Source organism: Balaenoptera acutorostrata, chromosome 5 (genome assembly GCF_949987535.1).
Source record: "Balaenoptera acutorostrata chromosome 5, mBalAcu1.1, whole genome shotgun sequence".
Taxonomy (NCBI): Eukaryota; Metazoa; Chordata; class Mammalia; order Artiodactyla; family Balaenopteridae; genus Balaenoptera; species Balaenoptera acutorostrata.
The window spans coordinates 91,935,370-91,954,037 of record NC_080068.1 but is presented as its reverse complement, the minus strand read 5'-3'; the positions used below and the strand labels follow the sequence as shown (position 1 = coordinate 91,954,037).

Below are 18,668 nucleotides of genomic sequence, written 5' to 3'. Positions count from 1 at the left end.
TTTAATATCTATCATCCTTTTTTCTTTTTCTTTTTTATTTATTTATTTATTTATTTATTTATTTATTTATTTATTTATATTTCTGGCTGTGTTGGGTCTTTGTGTCTGTGCAAGGGCTTTCTCCAGTTGCGGCAAGTGGGGGCCACTCCTCATCGCGGTGCGCGGGCCTCTCACTATCACGGCCTCTCTTGTTGCGGAGCACAGGCTCCAGATGCGCAGGCTCAGTAATTGTGGCTCATGGGCCTAGTTGCTCCACGGCATGTGGGATCTTCCCAGACCAGGGCTCGAACCCATGTCTCCTGCATTGGCAGGCAGATTCTCAACCACTGCGCCACCAGGGAAGCCCCCCCAGGCTTTCTTTTAATGGGTGGGTTTAGCCCGTTTTCATAGCGGATATGACAGATATGCTTGGTCTTAGTTTTGTTATATTATTTTTATACTTCCTGTTTTTATTGCTTCTTTTTATTCTCTTTCACACTATGGTCTGTGTTTGTTTTTCTTTTTTTAATGTGTGTTTCTTCTGTATTTTTGTTCTAATGGTTGCCTTTGTAACTTTTTAAACCATATTTAATTCTTTTTTTTTTTAGATTGCCTTCCTCCATCTAAAAATGAGAAATGATTACTTAATATGTTTCTTCTTCCTCTCTCTTTCCTTCTCTATAATTACTATCTGATTTTTTTTATTAATAATATTTTAAAAATTTATTTATTTATTTTTATTTTTGGCTGCCTTGGGTCTTTGTTGCTGCGTACGGGCTTTCTCTAGTTGCTGTGAGCGGGGGCTACTCTTCCTTGCGGTTTGTGGGCTTCTCATTGGGTGGCTTCTCTTGTTGCAGAGCACAGGCTCTAGATGCGTGGGCTTCAGTAGTTGTGGCCCTCGGGCTCAATTACTATCTGATTTTAGTTGATTATTTCTTTTTAGGGTTAACCTTTATGCCTTTGAATATTGCTTATAGCTCTTTTACTTGATTTTTCTGTTTTAAATTATATCTTTTGGCCGATGGCTCTAAAACATGAGAAAATCAATATACTTTTTGATTTCCTTTTCCCTTCCTCTTCCCATACCAGTTTTTTTTTTGGTTTTATATTATTTACATTTTGTACTCTAACTGTAATACCCATATTTTTTCTGTTTTTAGTCTGTGGTCAAATGGATTTAGTGCTGACTGATAGCCCCTTTGCTGTAGTTTTTTCACTCATCTCCTATTTGGCTGAAATTCATCCTCTAGCAGTTTTACTTTTTTTAAAAAAGGCTTTTATTAATCAAAAAAATTTAAATCAAAATATCTGAGTGGCTATTGTATGATTCCATTTATATAAAATATGTAAATCATAATAACTTCTTTCCTACACAGCTTTTTATTTTCCTCCTAGTTAATACAGTTTTGAATTTATTTGTTGTTATAGTGACTATTTGCTTAATTATTTATGTGCTTCAGAAATGATTCAACTGCAAACTCTCTGCCTGTTGTCTGAATCCTTTCAGAACATTCAAATGTAGCATAATCTATTGGTTTCATCTTCTTGGAGAAATTTGTCCTAGAGCTTTCAGAAATGTGCCCATCTGTAATGGTTGCCCTTTCTCCTTGGCATCCAGCTGTCCAGCAGGTTCTTCATGAAGGATCCAGGTAATATAACTATATAACCTGAGTTCTTCCAAGTCCAGAAATATTTAATTCCTTTATTCTTTTTTTTTGAAAATTAGAAATTTGATCTCTTTATTTTTTCTTTTACATATATATTTTTTAAATTGAAGTATTGTTTAATTTACAATGTTGTGTTTCTGGTATACAGCAAAGTGATTCGGTTCTCTCTCTCTCTCTCTCTCTGTCTGTCTCTCTCTCTCTCTATATATATATATATGTTCAGTTATATATTCTTTTTCAAATTCTTCTCCATTATAGTTTATTATAAGATATTGAACATGGTTTCCTGTGCTATACCGTAGGACTTTGTTGTTTCTGTTTTATACATAGTAGTGTGTATCTGCTAGTCCCAAACTCCTAATTTATCTCTCCCTACCCATCTTTCCCCTGTGGTGACCATAAGTTTGTTTTTTATGTCTGTGTAACTCCTTTATTCTTGAATGGCATGGTACTTAAGTATAAAATTATTTGGGTGTATGTTCTACTTGGGGACTTTGCAGGATTGCTTCATGTCCTCCAGAGCAGTGCTTCTTAAATGATCTGTGTTAAAGGGTCAGTCTTTGCTTGTTTGCTTGTTTTATGTTTTTATTTTTATTTCTAGTCCACTGGGATCAGATACTTCTGTAAATATAATAGAAATAAATAACTAGAAAATAAAATGAAAAAAAGAGAAGACATATAAAATATAAGCCCACATTTTTTATTATTAGATTGAACAGACCTAAAAGTACTCTGTCTAATTGGTATAAAAGTTTCTAAACACGTACTCTGGATGTCTGTCTTTGTCTCATCAAGAACTGGAAACATTTGGCGGCCAGCTCCAGTGCATGGCCCTCTTTGCGGAGCACTGTCCTAGAGTTAAGTAGGTACTGTAGATGTCTGGGGCCAGTTTGATTTTGATCACCCAGCAGTTGACTTGATCTTTTTCCTGAATGCTTAAAAGGAAGTAAATATTTTGAGATCTTGCATTTCTGAAAATACCTTTATGCTGTTACTTGATTGATACCTATACAGATGATAGAATTCTAGGTTGGGAATATCTTTCCTTCAGGGTTTGGAAGGCAGTGCTCCATTTTCTTCTGTCTTCATTATAGCTGTTGAGAAGTTCAAGTTCAACAAGTTCATTCTTGATCTCTTATGTGTCACCTGTGACTTGTTTGATCCCTCTGTCAGTTTTTTAGAATCTTTTTATTCCTAGGGATGTGACATGTCATGATGATCTATCTGATGTAAGTCTGTTTTATTTTATTTTGCTTGGTGTTAAGTAAATCCTTTCAAACTGGAAACTCATGTTCTTGGGTTCTGAGAAATTTCCCAGATTATGTCTCTATTGCCAAAGAATGAAAAACCAAGTCTCACATGATTTTAGGACTGAGTACAACCCGGGTCTTGCTTAGTGATCTTCTGGAGTTGTCTTTGTTTTCTTTGAGTTTAACTCTTCCCTTTACTTTAAAGCACTTCTTAATACCTTTTATTTAGGAAAATTTCAAGCATATACAATAGCAGAGAGAACAGTATACTAAGAACCTCCTGCACCCACACCCAGCTTCATCAGTCATCAGTACGAGGCTAATTTTGTTTCTCCTGTACCCTCTACCCCGACCTCCAATCTGGACATTATATAGTTCTACCCGGAAACACTTCTCTATGTATCTTAAGAGATAAGGCCTTTAAAAAAAACATGATCATGATACTATTAAAATACCTAAAACATAAACAAATTTTTAATATTACGTAGCATGCAGTTAGTGTTCAGTGTTTCTCTGGTTACCTCATAAATGCCAGTTTATAATTGGTTTGTTCAAATCAGGATCCATAGAGGCTTTACACATGGCAATTGGTTGATATCGTTAATCTTTTATTCATTGAAGAAACAGAGTCATTTGTCTGATAGAAATTTCCACATTCTGAATTTGGTTGATTGCATCCTATAGTGTCAGCTAACATTTATTCTATCCCCTGTATTTCTTGGAAAGTAGAGGCGTCCCCAGAATCAAGTTCAGTTTTAGGAGCAACACTCTTCTGTAAGTTGTGTGGTCTATTTCCTATACCACATCAAAAGGCAGATAATGTCTGGCTGTTCACTTAGTGTGTTATAAGATTGGTTGTGTGTTCAGGTCATATAGGTATAGGCCAGCCTATACCATCCATTATAAAGTTCTATGTCACTGTTTCTTTTAATGATTTCAGCAGTAATTGATGATCATTGCCTAGAGTTATAAGGGTTTACAAATTCCTGTCATCACTCATGCATTTATTAGCTGCCATTCTTTAAAGAAGAACTTTGTTTCATCAACTGTTGACTTAACTCTGTTACAGTTCATCTGGGAAGTCAAGATAAATGTTTAATTCTTCCCCTCTTATTGTTTGTTTTCAGCCTGTTTTCAGAATAATGATTTGGTACCCCAGCAACTTACAAAGTTGACTTATCAGGGTCATTGTTCTTTTATTTTTAATATCACTATGAAAACATGTATTTTAAAAATTTAGTTTTTTTTTAGTTAATTGAAATTATTCTTTTTGGTATAGCACTTTTTGAATTGGATTTAATTTTTACAATATGATGGAAGTTATAGGTAGGGTGCCCATATAATTTTAATCCAAACCAGAATACTTTCTGAGAGTAAAAGGGGGCACTAACTAGATGGAACTCCAGGACAACAGATGTGAACTGGGACTGTCCTGGGCAAACAGGGATGTATGGGCACCCTGGAGGAATGTGGGTTGTTAGGGGAAAATTAACATTTTTTCCCCAAATTTTTCAGCTTTACTGAAGTGCAATAATTTATGTACAATAAGTTGCACATATTTAAAATTACAGTTTGATAAGTTTTGACGTGAAACCATCTACTCATGAAACCATCACCACAATTAAGAATATGAACATATCCAGTACCCCCAAAAGTTTCCTCCTCTACCATTGTCCTATATTCCTCCATCCCCAAAGGCCGCAGATAACCACTGATCTGCTTTCTGTCACTATAGATTAGTTTGCATTTTCTAGAATTTTATATAAAGGAATTATACAGTATATATTATTTTTTGAGGGGATGTGTGTCTAGTTTCTTTTACTTAGCATAAATATTTTTGATGTTCATCCATGTTTAAGTGTTTGTATCATTAGTTTATTCCTTTTTATTCCTGAATAATACTGTGTTGTATGGATATATTTTCACCTGTTTGTAGACATTCAGGTTGCCTCCAGTTATTGCCTACAACAAATAAAGCTGCTACAAACATTTGTGTATAAGGGTTTGTATGGAGTCATGTTTTTATTTCTCTTAGGTAAATACCTAGGAGTAGAATGGCTGGATCATACGATAAATGTGTTTAACCTTACCAAACTGTTTTCCAAAGTAGCGGCATCATTTTACATTCCCACTAGCAATTTATGAGGTTCTAGTTTCTCCCCATTCTACACAACACTTATTATTACTTTTTAAATTATAGTCATCATATTAAGTGTGATGTAGTATCACATTGTGGTTTTGATTTGCATTTCCTTTGATTGCTAATGATGTTGAACATCTTTCCATGTGCTTATTGGCTATTTGTATATCTTCTTTGGAGAAATGTCTATTCACTTTCTTTGCCATTTTTTAGTTGGTCTAGTTCTTTTTATTGTTGAGTTGTAAGTATTCTTATGTATTGTGGATGCAGTTCCTTTACCAGATACACGATTTGCAAACATTTTCTCGTTCTTGGGTTGTCTTTCCACTTTCTTGGTGGTATCCCTTGCAACACAAAAGTTTTTTTTTTTTTTTTTTTTTTTTTTTTAAAGGATTTTCTTATTTATTTATTTATTTATTTATTTATTTTTGGCTGTGTTGGGTCTTCGGTTCGTGCGAGGGCTTTCTCCAGTTGCGGCAAGCGGGGGCCACTCTTCATCGCGGTGCGGGGACCGCCCTTCATCGCGGTGCGCGGGCCTTTCTCTATCACGGCCCCTCCCGTCGCGGGGCACAGGCTCCAGACGCGCAGGCTCAGCAATTGTGGCTCACGGGCCCAGCTGCTCCGTGGCATGTGGGACCTTCCCAGACCAGGGCTCGAACCCGTGTCCCCTGCATTAGCAGGCAGATTCTCAACCACTGCGCCACCAGGGAAGCCCCAAAAGTTTTTAATTTTGATTAAGTCCAATTTATTTTTTCTTTTGTTGCTTACGATAAGGGTGTCTTTTGAAGAAAAGTTTAAAATTTTGATTTCCAATTTATTGGGGTTTTTTTTAATACTTCGTGCTTTTTAAGTCCTATTTAAGAAATCTTTGCCAAATCCAATCATTATTATTTTCTCCTATGTTTTCTCCTAGAAGTTTTATAGTTTTAGCTCTTAGATTTAGGTCTATGATCCATTTTGGCTTAGTTTTTCTTTTTTTTTTTTTGGCTGTGTTGCGTGGCATGTGGAATCTTGGTTCCCTGACCAGGGATTGAACCCATGCCCCCTGCATTGGAAGCATGGAGTCTTAACCACTGGATGGGGAGGGAAGTCCTTGCTTAGTTTTTAAATATGATATGAATAGGGTCAGGCTTTTGAACCTTTTAAAATCAGTTTTTCAGTATCTGCAAAAAGTCCTGCTGAAATTTTAATTGAAATTGTATTGAATTTATAGATAAAATTGGAAAGAATTGACATCTTAATAATACTGAGTTTTATAATCCATAGCCATGGTATATCTCTCCAGTTACTAAGTCATCTTTAATTTTTCTCTATGACATTTTGTAATTTTCAGTGTACTGTACTGGGGTTATATGTCTCTTGTCAGATTTATTCCTAAATATTTTCTATTTTTAATGCTATTTTAAATTGTTATATTTCAGATTTCAGTTTCTGATTGTTTATTGCTAGTCTGTAACAATAGAGTTGATTTTGTATATTATCTTTTATACTTGATAAGCTTAGTTATTTAACAGCTTTTTTGAAGATTTTCTTAGGACTTTCTATATACATGATCATGTCTGTGAGTAAAGAAGTTTTAATGTTTCCTTTCTAATCTGTGCCTTTTATTTCTTATCTTATCAAAGTGGCTAGAATCTCTGGTCAGTGCTGAGTAGAAATGGTAAGCGTAGACATCCTTGCTTTATTCCAGTCTCAGGAGGAATGCTTTCAGTCTTTCATCAGTGGTGTTAGCTGTAAGTTTTTCTTAGATGCCCTTTATCAGGTTATGGAAGTCCCCTTCTATTCCTTATTTTCTGAGATTCTTTATCACAGATGGATGTTTGATTTTTGTCAAGGGCTTTTTTCTGCATCTAATGAGATCTTTTTTTTTTTTTTTAGATTTTTAATACGGTGCATTGCACTGATTGAATTCAAACATTAAAGCAACCTTGCATATCTGGGGTCAACTACACTTGGTCATGATGTATTACCGTCTTTATATATGTGTTTTTGATTGACTAAAGTTTTGTTAATAATTTTGAGTTTGTGTTCATGAAGTATATTGGTGTTTAGTTTTCTTATAATTTTTTTCTGGTTTTGGTATTGGAGTAATGTTGGCCTAATGAAATGAAGTGGGAATTATACCCTCCTTTCTGTTTTTTGGAAGAATTTATACAGAATTGGTATTGTTCCATTGTTTTCTAATTTCCAGTGAGAAATCTGGTATCATTCTTATCTTTGTTCTTCCGTGTCTTTTTTCCCTCTGGTTTCTTTTAAGATTTTTCTCTTTATCAACTGATCTTCAAATAATTTTATTATAATGTATCTTATAGTTTTCTTCATTTCTTGTACATGGGGTTCACTGAGCTTCTTTGATCTTTGAACGTAATTTTAGAAAATTTTAACCATTATTTTTTCAAAAAATTTTCTGCCCCCTCCCCCCTTTCGGGGGTCCATTTTCATGTATTTAGGCCCTTTGGTGTTTCATTTTGGATAGTTTCTAAGGCTGTGCCTTCGAGTACACCAATTTTTTTTTTTTTTTTTCTGTAGTGTCTGAACTGCTGTTAGTCACATCAAGGGTATTTTTCATTTCAGACAATTAAAAAATCTTTATAGGTTTGATTTGGGTCTTTTTATATTTTCCATGGCTTTCCTTATGCTCATGCTTTCCTCTACCTTCTTGAACATATGGAATATAGTTATAATAAAATGGCTTGAATGTCTTTGCCTACTGATTATATTATCTGTCATTTTTGAGTTGGTTTGAATTGATTGATTTTTTTTAAATTTTCTCTAATCATGGGTCATGTTTTCTTGTTTCTTTGCATACCTGGTTATATTTGATTCAGTGCTGGCAGTGTGATTTTTGCCTTGTTGTATACTGGATATTTTTTATTCCTTTACCTATTTTTGAGCTTTGTTCTAAGATACAGTTAAGTTACTTGGCTAATGTTTGATACTCTTGAGCAGGAGTTGGCCAACGACAGTCTGCAGGCCGAATCTGGCCATGCCTGTGCATTTCTGTTCGGGTTTGTGTTGCTTTTGTGCTGCAGCGATAGAATAGTCGTGACAGAGAGAATGGATGGCCTGCCAAGCTCAAAATATTTACTGACTGATCCTTTATAATCCCTTGCTTTTGAAGGCTTATCTTTAAGCCTGTTGGAGGACCAGAGCAGCCTTGGGGTAGGGCTGATTTCTTCCCACTCCTGAGGCTGTATGTCCTGAGCGCCCTACCTGATGCTCGTGGATTCAGAGGTTTCTCACTCTGGGCCCTGGGTGATTGTTCTACCTGCTCATTTCCAGCAGTCCTCTCTCTCTTGGTAGGTAGTCTTTTCACGCACCTGCTAATCAGTGCTCAGCATAGACTGGAGGGGAATCTCAGCAGGCCTTGGAGCACTAGCTCAGTGTCTGCTGTCTGCCTTCCATGTACTCCATGCGTACCATCCAGTGCTCTGCCTTGTGGATCCAGCTGCCTTGGCCTCCACGATTTCTCAGCTCTACCTCATCAACTTGTTGTGCTATGTTTGGGGCCTCCATCCTGTGCAGCCAGCTCTCCACGGGCAGGAAGCTGAGCAGCTGTACTGCTCACTCACCTCTTCCCTTCTCTTGGCATTCACTGTTTGGGCTGCCAGTTGTCCAATATCTTTTTTTTTCCTACTTTTTTCTTTTGTCCAATATCTTAAAACTGTGGTTTCATACATTTTATCAATTTTTTGAGGGCCAGGATGGTAAATCTGGTCTCTGTTGCTTTTTCGTGGCTGAATGTGGAAGTCTTCAACAATGAACAGCTACTAATGAATGGTAATAGTAGTAAATTCAGTGTGTCTGTTGCCAGGCAGGGTGCTGGTTCCTTCCACTTGCATCTCATGTCTTAGGGGCCCTTTTCTCTACTGACACTCTTACTTTGAATTACTATTAAAGTTTCTTCTAATATCATGCTCCTTTTTCTTTCCAGTCATAGATAAAGCTGTCAAAAGAACAGTTATCATAGAAATAGAAACATTTAAATTACCAGCATGATGAGCTTATTTCTTGCTATAGCCATTCAGAATATCTATTTCTCACTGCCTTGGGTGCTTTGAAGTGAAACTGTGCTTATATACAGAAAGTTTTAATACCCACTTTGATTCTATGCTAAGTTCACAGTTTTTACAATGCAGTTCAGAGTTTAGTTCAACTGAAATCATATGACTCTTCTCAAACTCTAAGAATCCTTTAGTGCACTATTTGACATGCTTAGATCTAGACATTTCTGACCCTCTATGAGCCATGATAATCTTACTTATTTTTCTTTTGTTTTCTTACTCTCCTTTCTTTTTTTAAATTTTTTAAAGTTTATTTATTTATTTATTTATTTTTGGCTGCTTTGGGTCTTCATTGCTGTGCGTGGGCTTTCTCTAGTTGTGGTGAGCGGGGGCTACTCTTCATTGTGGCACGTGGGCTTCTCACTGTGGTAGCTTCTCTTGTTGCGAAGCACGGGCTGTAGGCACATGGGCTTCAGTAGTTGTGGCACGCAGGCTCAGTAGTTGTGGCTTGTGGGCTCTAGAGCGCAGGCTCAGTAGTTGTGGCTCACGGGCTTAGTTGCTCCGCGGCATGTGGGATCTTCCTGGACCAGGGCTCGAACCCATGTCCCCTGCATTGGCAGGCGGATTTTTAACCACTGCGCCACCAGGGAAGTCCCATCTTACTGTGATTTCTTAGCTGGATTGCATATACAAAATCAGCAGTTTTAAAAACGTACTGTGATTGTCTTCTCTCTTTAATCATCAGTAATAAAATGAAAAGAGAGGGGAAAAAACCCCAAAGCAGTGACTTTGAAATCAGATATAAAGATGACTTGAAAGGGATCAAATAGGCTATCTGGTATCGTATTTTTTAAGGCTTTGACTATTGTTTTGCTGCTTTGGGGGTGAGCTTCTCAGAACTGCCTCCATCAGTACTGCTAAGAATAGAGGAACTTTGTGGGAACATTTTTTCTTTTAGGAGGTAATTTTTCTTGCTAAGTATGCCATAAGAAATTGAAGAATGATCTTAATTTCTCATTTGAAAATGACTGTCTTACTGAGCCAGACTGTTTAACACCTCCAAGTTAGAACACATGGATTCGTCAATAAATTTAAAGGTGATAGTAGTCTCCATTACTACTAAGTTGTTTGAATAATATATTATATTCACATTTTAAATGGATATTGATCTTCAGCCAGTGACTAAATTGGAGCATCTCAATTTTTAAGAAATCGCTGATTCTTTTCCACTTTGTAGGTATGCAGCCAGACATAAATCTTAGCCAACGTTCCACAGATTGTTTTGTACCTTTGCTTCTTCATGCAGTACTCTTTAGGAAGTAATGATACTTTTTGCATGTTAAACCTGGCGAAAATCAATTGTCTTTAAAGCAACAAACTTAAAGTGTATTCCTTTGTGTTTTGTTGTGTCTTGAAGGTACTTGAAGTTTATTGAGTTGCCCTTGTCTCAGAGAAAGTTTTGTCAAAGATGTCAGCAGTTGCTGTTGCCAGATGATGAGGAAAAGCATCGCAAGCATCAGATAGTGGGTGATATTTCTATCACCCAGTTAAAAAGGCCCAGTCAACTCCTTTATCCATTGGAAAACAAGAAGACAAATGCCCAGTATTTGTTTGCTGATAGGAGCTGTCTGTTCTTGGTAGACCTACTCTCTACCCTTGGGTTCAGAAGAGTACTGTGTGTTGGGACACCAAGGTATGTTATATGGTATTTTAAACATTCTCCCATCACCACTATTTAAACTGTAAGAAAATTTATTAAGTAGTTATTTATTGGGTTGGCCAAAAAGTTCGTTCAGGTTTTTCCGTAAGATGTGGAAAACCCAAATGAACTTTTCGTCCAACCCAATACTATGTGCAGGTTACGACATGAAGCTTCAAGTATACAAAGGAAGTGTAAAGCATGGTCCCTCTCTGAGGAGTTTGTAATCTTTATTCCATTTGAGAGAAATCTTTATAGATTTCTGATATATGATAGGAGATTCTTTCTGATTTGATTCTTAAGTTATTTATTATTTTAGAGTTTTCTGTTTCAGATGAGATCCATCCAGTGCTTTAAAAATATTTGTGAAATTTAAACCTTGCTTATACTTGCCAAATTTTCTTCAGTGTTTCACTGAAATATTAGAAATATCAGGAGAACATTGATGGCTTTTTTGTTTGCTTGTTATCTATGGCATTTGTAATTTCTTATTAAATTTGCTTTCACTAATTGCTTTAGGTTGCATGAGCTGATCAGGTTGAAAGCATCAGGTGACAAGAAGTCTAACATTAAAAGCCTTTTATTGGATATTGATTTTCGGTAGGTTTACAAAGTATAATATTTATTCTCCTTCATTGTATTCTGTTTCTTTTTAATGTTTTCGTCTTATTAATCCTATTACAATCCTTTACTTAACATTTAGAAGTAGTGATTGGTTATAAGGTATCATTTTAGTCATATAGACTCAACATGTAATCTTCCATATTTCAAACAGGGAGGTGGTAGATTTCTCCTTTTGCTAGTGTGCTTCCTAAATGTTCTCTGTGAATATGTCTAGTTGTCTTAGGCTTATAATTTAGAGATACATTTCAATTGAGTGAAACTTCTTCTAATATAGTTATTTTTCAAGGGTAATTCCAAATTTCCTCCAGAATTTTGTTTCATCATGATGTTTTAAGTGTGATAAGACATGTATTTTAATATTTTTACTGGATGATGTGCATACTGTCTTTCACTGGACATGACCTGAAGTGAAGGGAGCGCTAACTAGGAAATAGAAAAGTCCCGAGGCAGAGGATAAACAAACAGATAAGCTTTGTGGGAGAGGGTCAGAATTAAATGGCACCTGATGTGTTGGAACAAACAGCTGAGACAGTGGACCACATCTTGAGTCCCCCCTCTGGTGGTAATTGAGAAGATACAGACGTTTGATTTACAACACAGGATGGCAAATGTGTCCATCCTCAGACTCTCTGATTCTGTAAACTTGAAGTACTCTTCCTAGTTTCTGTAATTGTTTGATTTCCGGGAGTTCATGGTGAGTCTGTAAGACACTGTGTTCTTAGTATATTTTACTTGTTCTTGAGTGATTGAAGGAATCGGGCTTTGAGTTTCTTTTTATTTAATCTGATAGAGTCTATTTGGCCAATATTCCAGCATTTGCTGGATTCTCTCTAGTATTATTACTCAGGTTCTCTATGAAATTACATATGCTTTTTCTCCCTAAAAACAGGCAGACAGATTTTTAAAGTGTAGAAAGTCACAATAAAAAGTACAGCTTTCGTTATTTATTTTTCTTTAGATTTCCAAGTCAACTTTAGGTTATCTAATATAAGCACATATATTTCTCAGAAATAACCCACACTTTCTGTAACACTCATCCCTTATTAACAGGACTAGCACACACTTTACAAATACCTGCTTGATGTGAGTAATCCTCGGGAAAATGGAATTCCATAAGTGATAATATGGACTTCTTAAACTCAAATTCTTTTTTTAAATTGAGGTATAATTCACTTGAAATTTACCATTTTAAAGTGTGTATTTCAGCAGTTTTTGGTATATTCACTAGGTTTTGCAGCCATCACCCATGATTCCAGAACATTTTTAATCACACTAGAAAGAAACTCCTTACTTCCCCTAATAACCATTAATCTGCTTTCTGTCTCCATGGATTTGTCTATTCTGGATGTTTTATATAAATGGAATCATACAATGTGTGACCTTTATGTCTGGCCTCTTTCACTTTAGCATAATGTTTTCAAAATTCCTCCATGTCATAGCATATAACTGTACTTCCTTTTATGGCTGTATAATATCCCATTGTATGAACATCTCAATTTCTTTTTTAACTACCATGTTTCTTTCCTAAAGTATTATTGTTAAATTATTATAAATGTATTATTTTAAAGGTAGAAATTTAACTTTTGAGGTCTTATAATAACAATATTAACAATAACTAGTATTTAGTGAATACTTGTCACGTGTCAAACTCTATTCTAAATCCTTTGATCCTCACAATAGCCCTATAGGGTAGATACTATTAACATTCTCCTTTTCCTCAGAATAGAAAACTGAGGTACAAAGAAATTAAATAACTTGACCAAAGTCACAGTTTATAAATGTCCAGCTCAGGATTCAAACCCAGTCAGTCTGGCCCCCAAAATTAAATTATCCTCTGGAAATAACTTTGCTTTTGGAAGTGTATATAAGCCTTTCTTATATAGCCTATATTTCTCTCTTGTCATCCTTCTAGCTTTCCCTTTTTCCACCTATCCCCCTGCTTTGTTCCACAACAGTTTTCAAATGTGTTAATAACTGGTTTCCCTGTTATTCATGCATTTAGAGTCAGGCATTCATATTAGGCAGGAATCTTTCTTTCATTAGAGTCCCAGAAATCCATTTATGTCACTGTGAATGTATTGGCTCACACTGCTGGAGTCTAGGGTATAACAGGCTTCAGTCCAATTGAGATCCTGGGCCTCACATAATTTTTTAGAGCTCTGTCTTTCTCTCTCTACCTCTCATTCTGTGTTTCTCTGTGTACTGGCCTTATTCTGCAGACAGCTTCCTTCATTCTGCCAAGGACTTTGGTGGGCAGCAGCTTTAAACTTACATAGTCTCAGCTGAACTGCCCAGTAGAAAAAGAATCTTTCCCGAGAGCTCCAGCAGCAAAACTCCAGTGAGTACTCTGCCTACCTTGCCTGGGGTTATATAGCCATTCCAGAACCATCACCGTGGCCTGGCAGATAGGGTGCTATGGAGTGGGTTCTCCATAGGAAATAGGTGTTTGACTGAAACGAGGGGAGATATAGGTGCTGGAAAGACAAAAAAAAGACAAAAAAAAAAAAAAAAAAGATGTCCACAACAGAATTATTCAAGACAATATATGTCAGCAGCACATACGTTTTCATCTCTCTTGGGTATTGTATTAATTTGCTAGGGCTGCCGTAACAAAATACCACAGACTGGGTGGGTTAAACAATAGAAATTTATTTTCCCACAGTTTTGGAGGCTAGAAGTTGAAGATCAGGCTGTCAGTAGGTTTGGTTTCTTCTTTTTTTTTTTCCTTAATTTATTTTATTATTTATTTATTTATTTTTGGTTGTGTTGGGTCTTCGTTGCTGTGTGCGGGCTTTCTCTAGTTGTGGAGAGCAGGGGCTACTCTTCGTTGTGGTGCACGGGCTTCTCATTGCTGTGGCTTCACTTTTTGCAGAGCACGGGCTCTAGGCGTGCGGGCTTCAGTAGTTGTGGCACACGGCCTCAGTAGTTGTGGCTCACGAGCTCCAGAGCGCAGGCTCAGTAGTTGTGGTGCATGGGATTAGTTGCTCCGCGGCATGTGGGATCTTCCCAGACCAGAGCTCGAACCTGTGTCCCCTGCATTGGCAGGTGGATTCTTAACCACTGCACCACCAGGGAAGTCCCAGGTTGGTTTCTTCTGAGATCTCTCTCCTTGGCTTGCGGATAGCTGCCTTCTAACTGTGTCATCACATGGTCTTTCCTGTGTGTGTGCACATCCCTGGTATCTCTTTATGTGTCCAGATTTCCTCTTCTTATAAAGACACTGGTTATACGCATTGGGGCCCACCCTAAATGACCGCCTTTTAACTTAGTCACATCTTAGTACACCTGAAACTAACATAACATTGTACATCAATCATATTTCAATTAAAAAAAATTTAAAAAGGATAAATGCTTAAAATTAATTTAATTACCTCTTTAAGGGCCCTCTCCCCAAATACAGTTACCTTTTGAGAGACTGAGGGATCAGTGCTTCAGAATATGAATTAGTTTGGGGGACACAACCAAGGCCATAACAGGTATATACCTAGGAGTAGAATTGCTTGGTCATGTGGTAATTCTATGTTTAACTTCTTGAGGGACTCCCAAACTGTTTTCCAAGGTGACTGCACTGTTTTACTTTCCCAACAGCAATGTATGAGAGTTCCAATTTCTCCACATCTTTGTCAACACTTGTTATTGTCTGTCTTTTTGAAGTAGTGTCTCATTGTGGTTTGTTTTGCATTTTATTGGTGGCTAATGTTGTTGAGCATCCTTTCATGTGCTTATGGCCAATTGTTTATCTTTTTGGAGAAATGTCTATTCAGTCCTTTGCCCATTTTTAAAATTGGTTATTTGTCTTATTGTTGAATTGAAAGAGTTCTTAATATATTCTGGATACTAGACCCTTATCAGATATATGATTCGTAAATATTTTCTCCCATTCTTTGTGTTTTTTCACTTTTGATGGAGTCCAATCATTCTGTTTTCTTTGGTTGCTTGTGTTTTAGGTGTCATACCAAGAAACTATTGCCTAATCCGAAGTCATGAATATTTACACTTGTTTTCTTCTAAGAGTTTTTAATTTTAGCTCTTACATTTAGGTCATTGATTTCTTTTGAGTAATTTTTATATATGGTGTGAGGTAGGGGTCTAACTTTATTCTTTGCATGTGGATATCCAGTTGCCTTGGCACCATTTGTTAAAATGATTATTCTTTTCCCATTGAATGGTCTTGGAACCTTATTGAAAACCAAATGACCATAAATATATGGATTTATTTGTAGACTTTAAATTCTATTCCATTGATCTATGTCTGTCTTATGCCAGTCCCACGCAATCTTGATTATTGTTGCTTTGTAGTGAGTTTTGAAATTGGGAAGTGTGAGTCTTTCAACTTAATTCTCTTTCAAAATTGTTTTGGCTATTGTGGGTTCCTTGCACTTCTATATGAATTTTAGAATTACCTTGTCAGTTTCTACAAAAAAGGCAACTGGGCTTTTTATAGGGATTGCATGGAATTTATAGATCAATTTGAGGAGTATTTTCATCTTAATATTAAGTGTTCTGGTTCATGAATATGAGATGTCTTTCCATTTATTTAGATATTCTTAAAGTTCTTTAAACAATATTTTGTATTTTTCAGTGTGCAGGACTTGTACTTCTTTGTTAAATTTGTTCCTAAACACTTTATTCTTTTTGTTGCTATTGTAAATAAATTGTTTTTTTAAATTTTATTATGTATTGTTCATTGCTACTGCCCTGTTTACTTGTTTTTTAAAAAATTGCAATAAAGTACACATAGTAAATATAAAATTTACCATGTTAACCATTTTTTAAGTGTATAGTTCAGTAGTGTTAAGTAAGTGAAGTACATTCATATCGTTATACACATTCTCCAGAACTCTTTGCATCTTACCTGATGTACTTTTTTTTTTTTTTTTTTTTTAATTTTATTTATTTATGTATTTTTGGCTATGTTGGGTCTTCGTTTCTGTGCGAGGGCTTTCTCTAGTTGCAGCAAGCGGGGGCCACTCTTCATCGCGGTGCGCGGGCCTCTCACTGTCGCGGCCTCTCTTGTTGCGGAGCACAGGCTCCAGACGCGCAGGCTCAGTAATTGTGGCTCACGGGCCCAGTTGCTCCGCGGCATGTGGGATCTTCCCAGACCAGGGCTCGAACCCGTGTCCCCTGCATTAGCAGGCAGATTCTCAACCACTGCGCCACCAGGGAAGCCCAACCTGATGTACTTTTAATTTGAAAGATTTATATGACCCTTTAACTCTTTTGCCTTAAATGCCATGCCTTGTAGTTTTACCTTTCTTGAGCCTGTAGTTCAAATCCCCTGGTCAGAATAGGGAGTAGGGGACGTGGATAAAGTTGTTTTATAACCTATGGAATACACAGATGCTTTTTTTCTTTGTGTCTATAAACCTCTGTGTGTGTGTTGCAGACAAAAGCTGAAGGTATAGTACTATGGTATCCTAGCGTAGGTTCTTTGATAGCTACTCTGTTTCTGAGTCAGTTCTGTAAAAGGTCAACATTGGGTGCTAAGATAGAGCTGGTTTATTGACATATGTTAGTAGCCAGAATGAACTCAGCCTGTTGCCTGTATTTACACTATGATGGAGTGTGGGGTTGGTTCAGATTTCTCACAAGGACCACAGTTAAATCAGGGAAACATTCCTTTGTGGTGTAAAGTGGTACTGAATAGTTCCTTCTGGCACTTTGACTTTTGCTTGTTGTTGCCCTTCGTAAGGTCTGTGTAAGGAGGCAGAGAACTGCCTCAACACCAGGGCTGTATGTAGATGTGCGGTAAATGTCCTTTTCTGGGGTCTAAGATATGAAGTTAACATTTGCTAAGATGGATTTCTATATGCTCTAATTTTAGCATGAAAGATATGAAACTGTTTGGCAAGCTATCATCCAAATAAAGTTGTATCAAAAAATGTATTTCTTAGGCTCATTTCATGAACTAGTTTAATTCAGCTCTTGATTACATTTCCTTTGTGTAGAACATGTTTCATACTTGGTAACTGACTCTGATTTAAAGAGAATGAATGGCCAAATTAAATGAATGTCCTTTTGAGCAGTTTTCAAGTGCATGCATTTCTGATTGGTTTTGTTTGCCTTATTCAATGGAGAGAATAATTCTTTGTGGCCAATTTCATTCTAAGAGGGTGATGTTGAGTGATTTTTCATAATTTAAAATATGAATAATTATGCTTCCTTGTTTGTGTTTGATGGAAACTTAGAACTGAAATCTTGGTTTTTTCTCTCTCTGGCTATGCCCACTGCTGCCCAGAACATTTTGGATGAGTGTGCTATGCTGAATTTTATGTAAATAAAATTTTTTTTTAATTTTAAAAAATGACTATTGCATCATGAAGCAATGAAAATAAATGGAGGAGGGTAGAAATATATTTAAAAAGAGATTGTATTTCCCCTTGCTCACACAAAGCAATGCAAGAGCGAAGAACACTCTCAAATGATGGTTGATCCACAGCTGTACTAGTATTAACATATATGTGTAAATTAAGTAACTGATATAGCTGTATTATCAGCTATTTGGGATTTGGTTAAAGAGGAAGACATTTGTTTATTAATGGTAATTTACATTGTCCCACAGTGTTTTGGAATGTTCCTTGGGTTACAGTATATAGTTTAAATATTTTTCAGTTATTCAAACCTTCTGTTTATTTCTTCAGTGCAAATTTGTTTTATGAAATCAGCAGATGTACTAACAGTATCTTAAGTGATATTAAGGGATATTGTACTGAGAATGGCGAACAGCTGTTCTTCCATCTCCACAGAATAACAAGAAACGGATTTAGATTATAGGAGGAGATATTTTGATTGGGCATAAACATAATTTCCTAACATTAGAGTCACTGAGACATACATCTTTATAGTTGGTATTTATTAAAATAATGATACCTGACATTTCAGTATATGCTTTGTAGCTGGCATTGTATTCAGCACTTTACATACATTATCTTATTTATTCTTACCAAGTTCTATGAGGTATTAGAGAAACTATTTTCCTATTTTGTAGATGAAGAAACTGAGGCTCAGATAGGTTAAATAACTTACTAAGATTACACAGCTAATAAGTGAGAGACCCAGAGTTTGAAACCAGACCACCCGACTGTACAGCTGTACTCTTAGCCTCAGTGTAATAGGAAGAGGATAAACTAGGCTTGTCCATTGTATTAAATACTCAGCATGGTTGGTGATCAGTTATAGACGGTCATGAGTAACTGCGAGTAGAAGTAGAAGCAAAGAAGCACCACTATCGTGATTTGGTTAAAGAAGCTGTGTAAGTAAGGATGTGTCCCTGATTTTTTCTCAGTCTTTCCACTAGGTTATGAA

The 18,668-nt window shown here is 36.3% G+C and overlaps 1 protein-coding gene across 3 annotated transcripts in view; it reads left to right on the top strand.

Moving 5' to 3' along the window:
- Window positions 1-18,668, top strand: part of ZCCHC4 (zinc finger CCHC-type containing 4) — a 55,724-nt gene that overhangs the window by 13,670 nt on the left and 23,386 nt on the right. Inside the window, exons 4-5 of one of the 3 annotated variants that reach the window (XM_007168449.2) lie at window positions 10,458-10,733; window positions 11,259-11,339. The exons of 1 other annotated variant lie outside the window; for it this stretch is intronic. In XM_007168449.2, coding sequence (XP_007168511.1) covers window positions 10,458-10,733; window positions 11,259-11,339 — 357 coding nt within the window. The remainder of the gene's footprint in view (window positions 1-10,457; window positions 10,734-11,258; window positions 11,340-18,668) is intronic. One more of the 3 variants, XM_007168450.2, reaches the window with a different exon arrangement.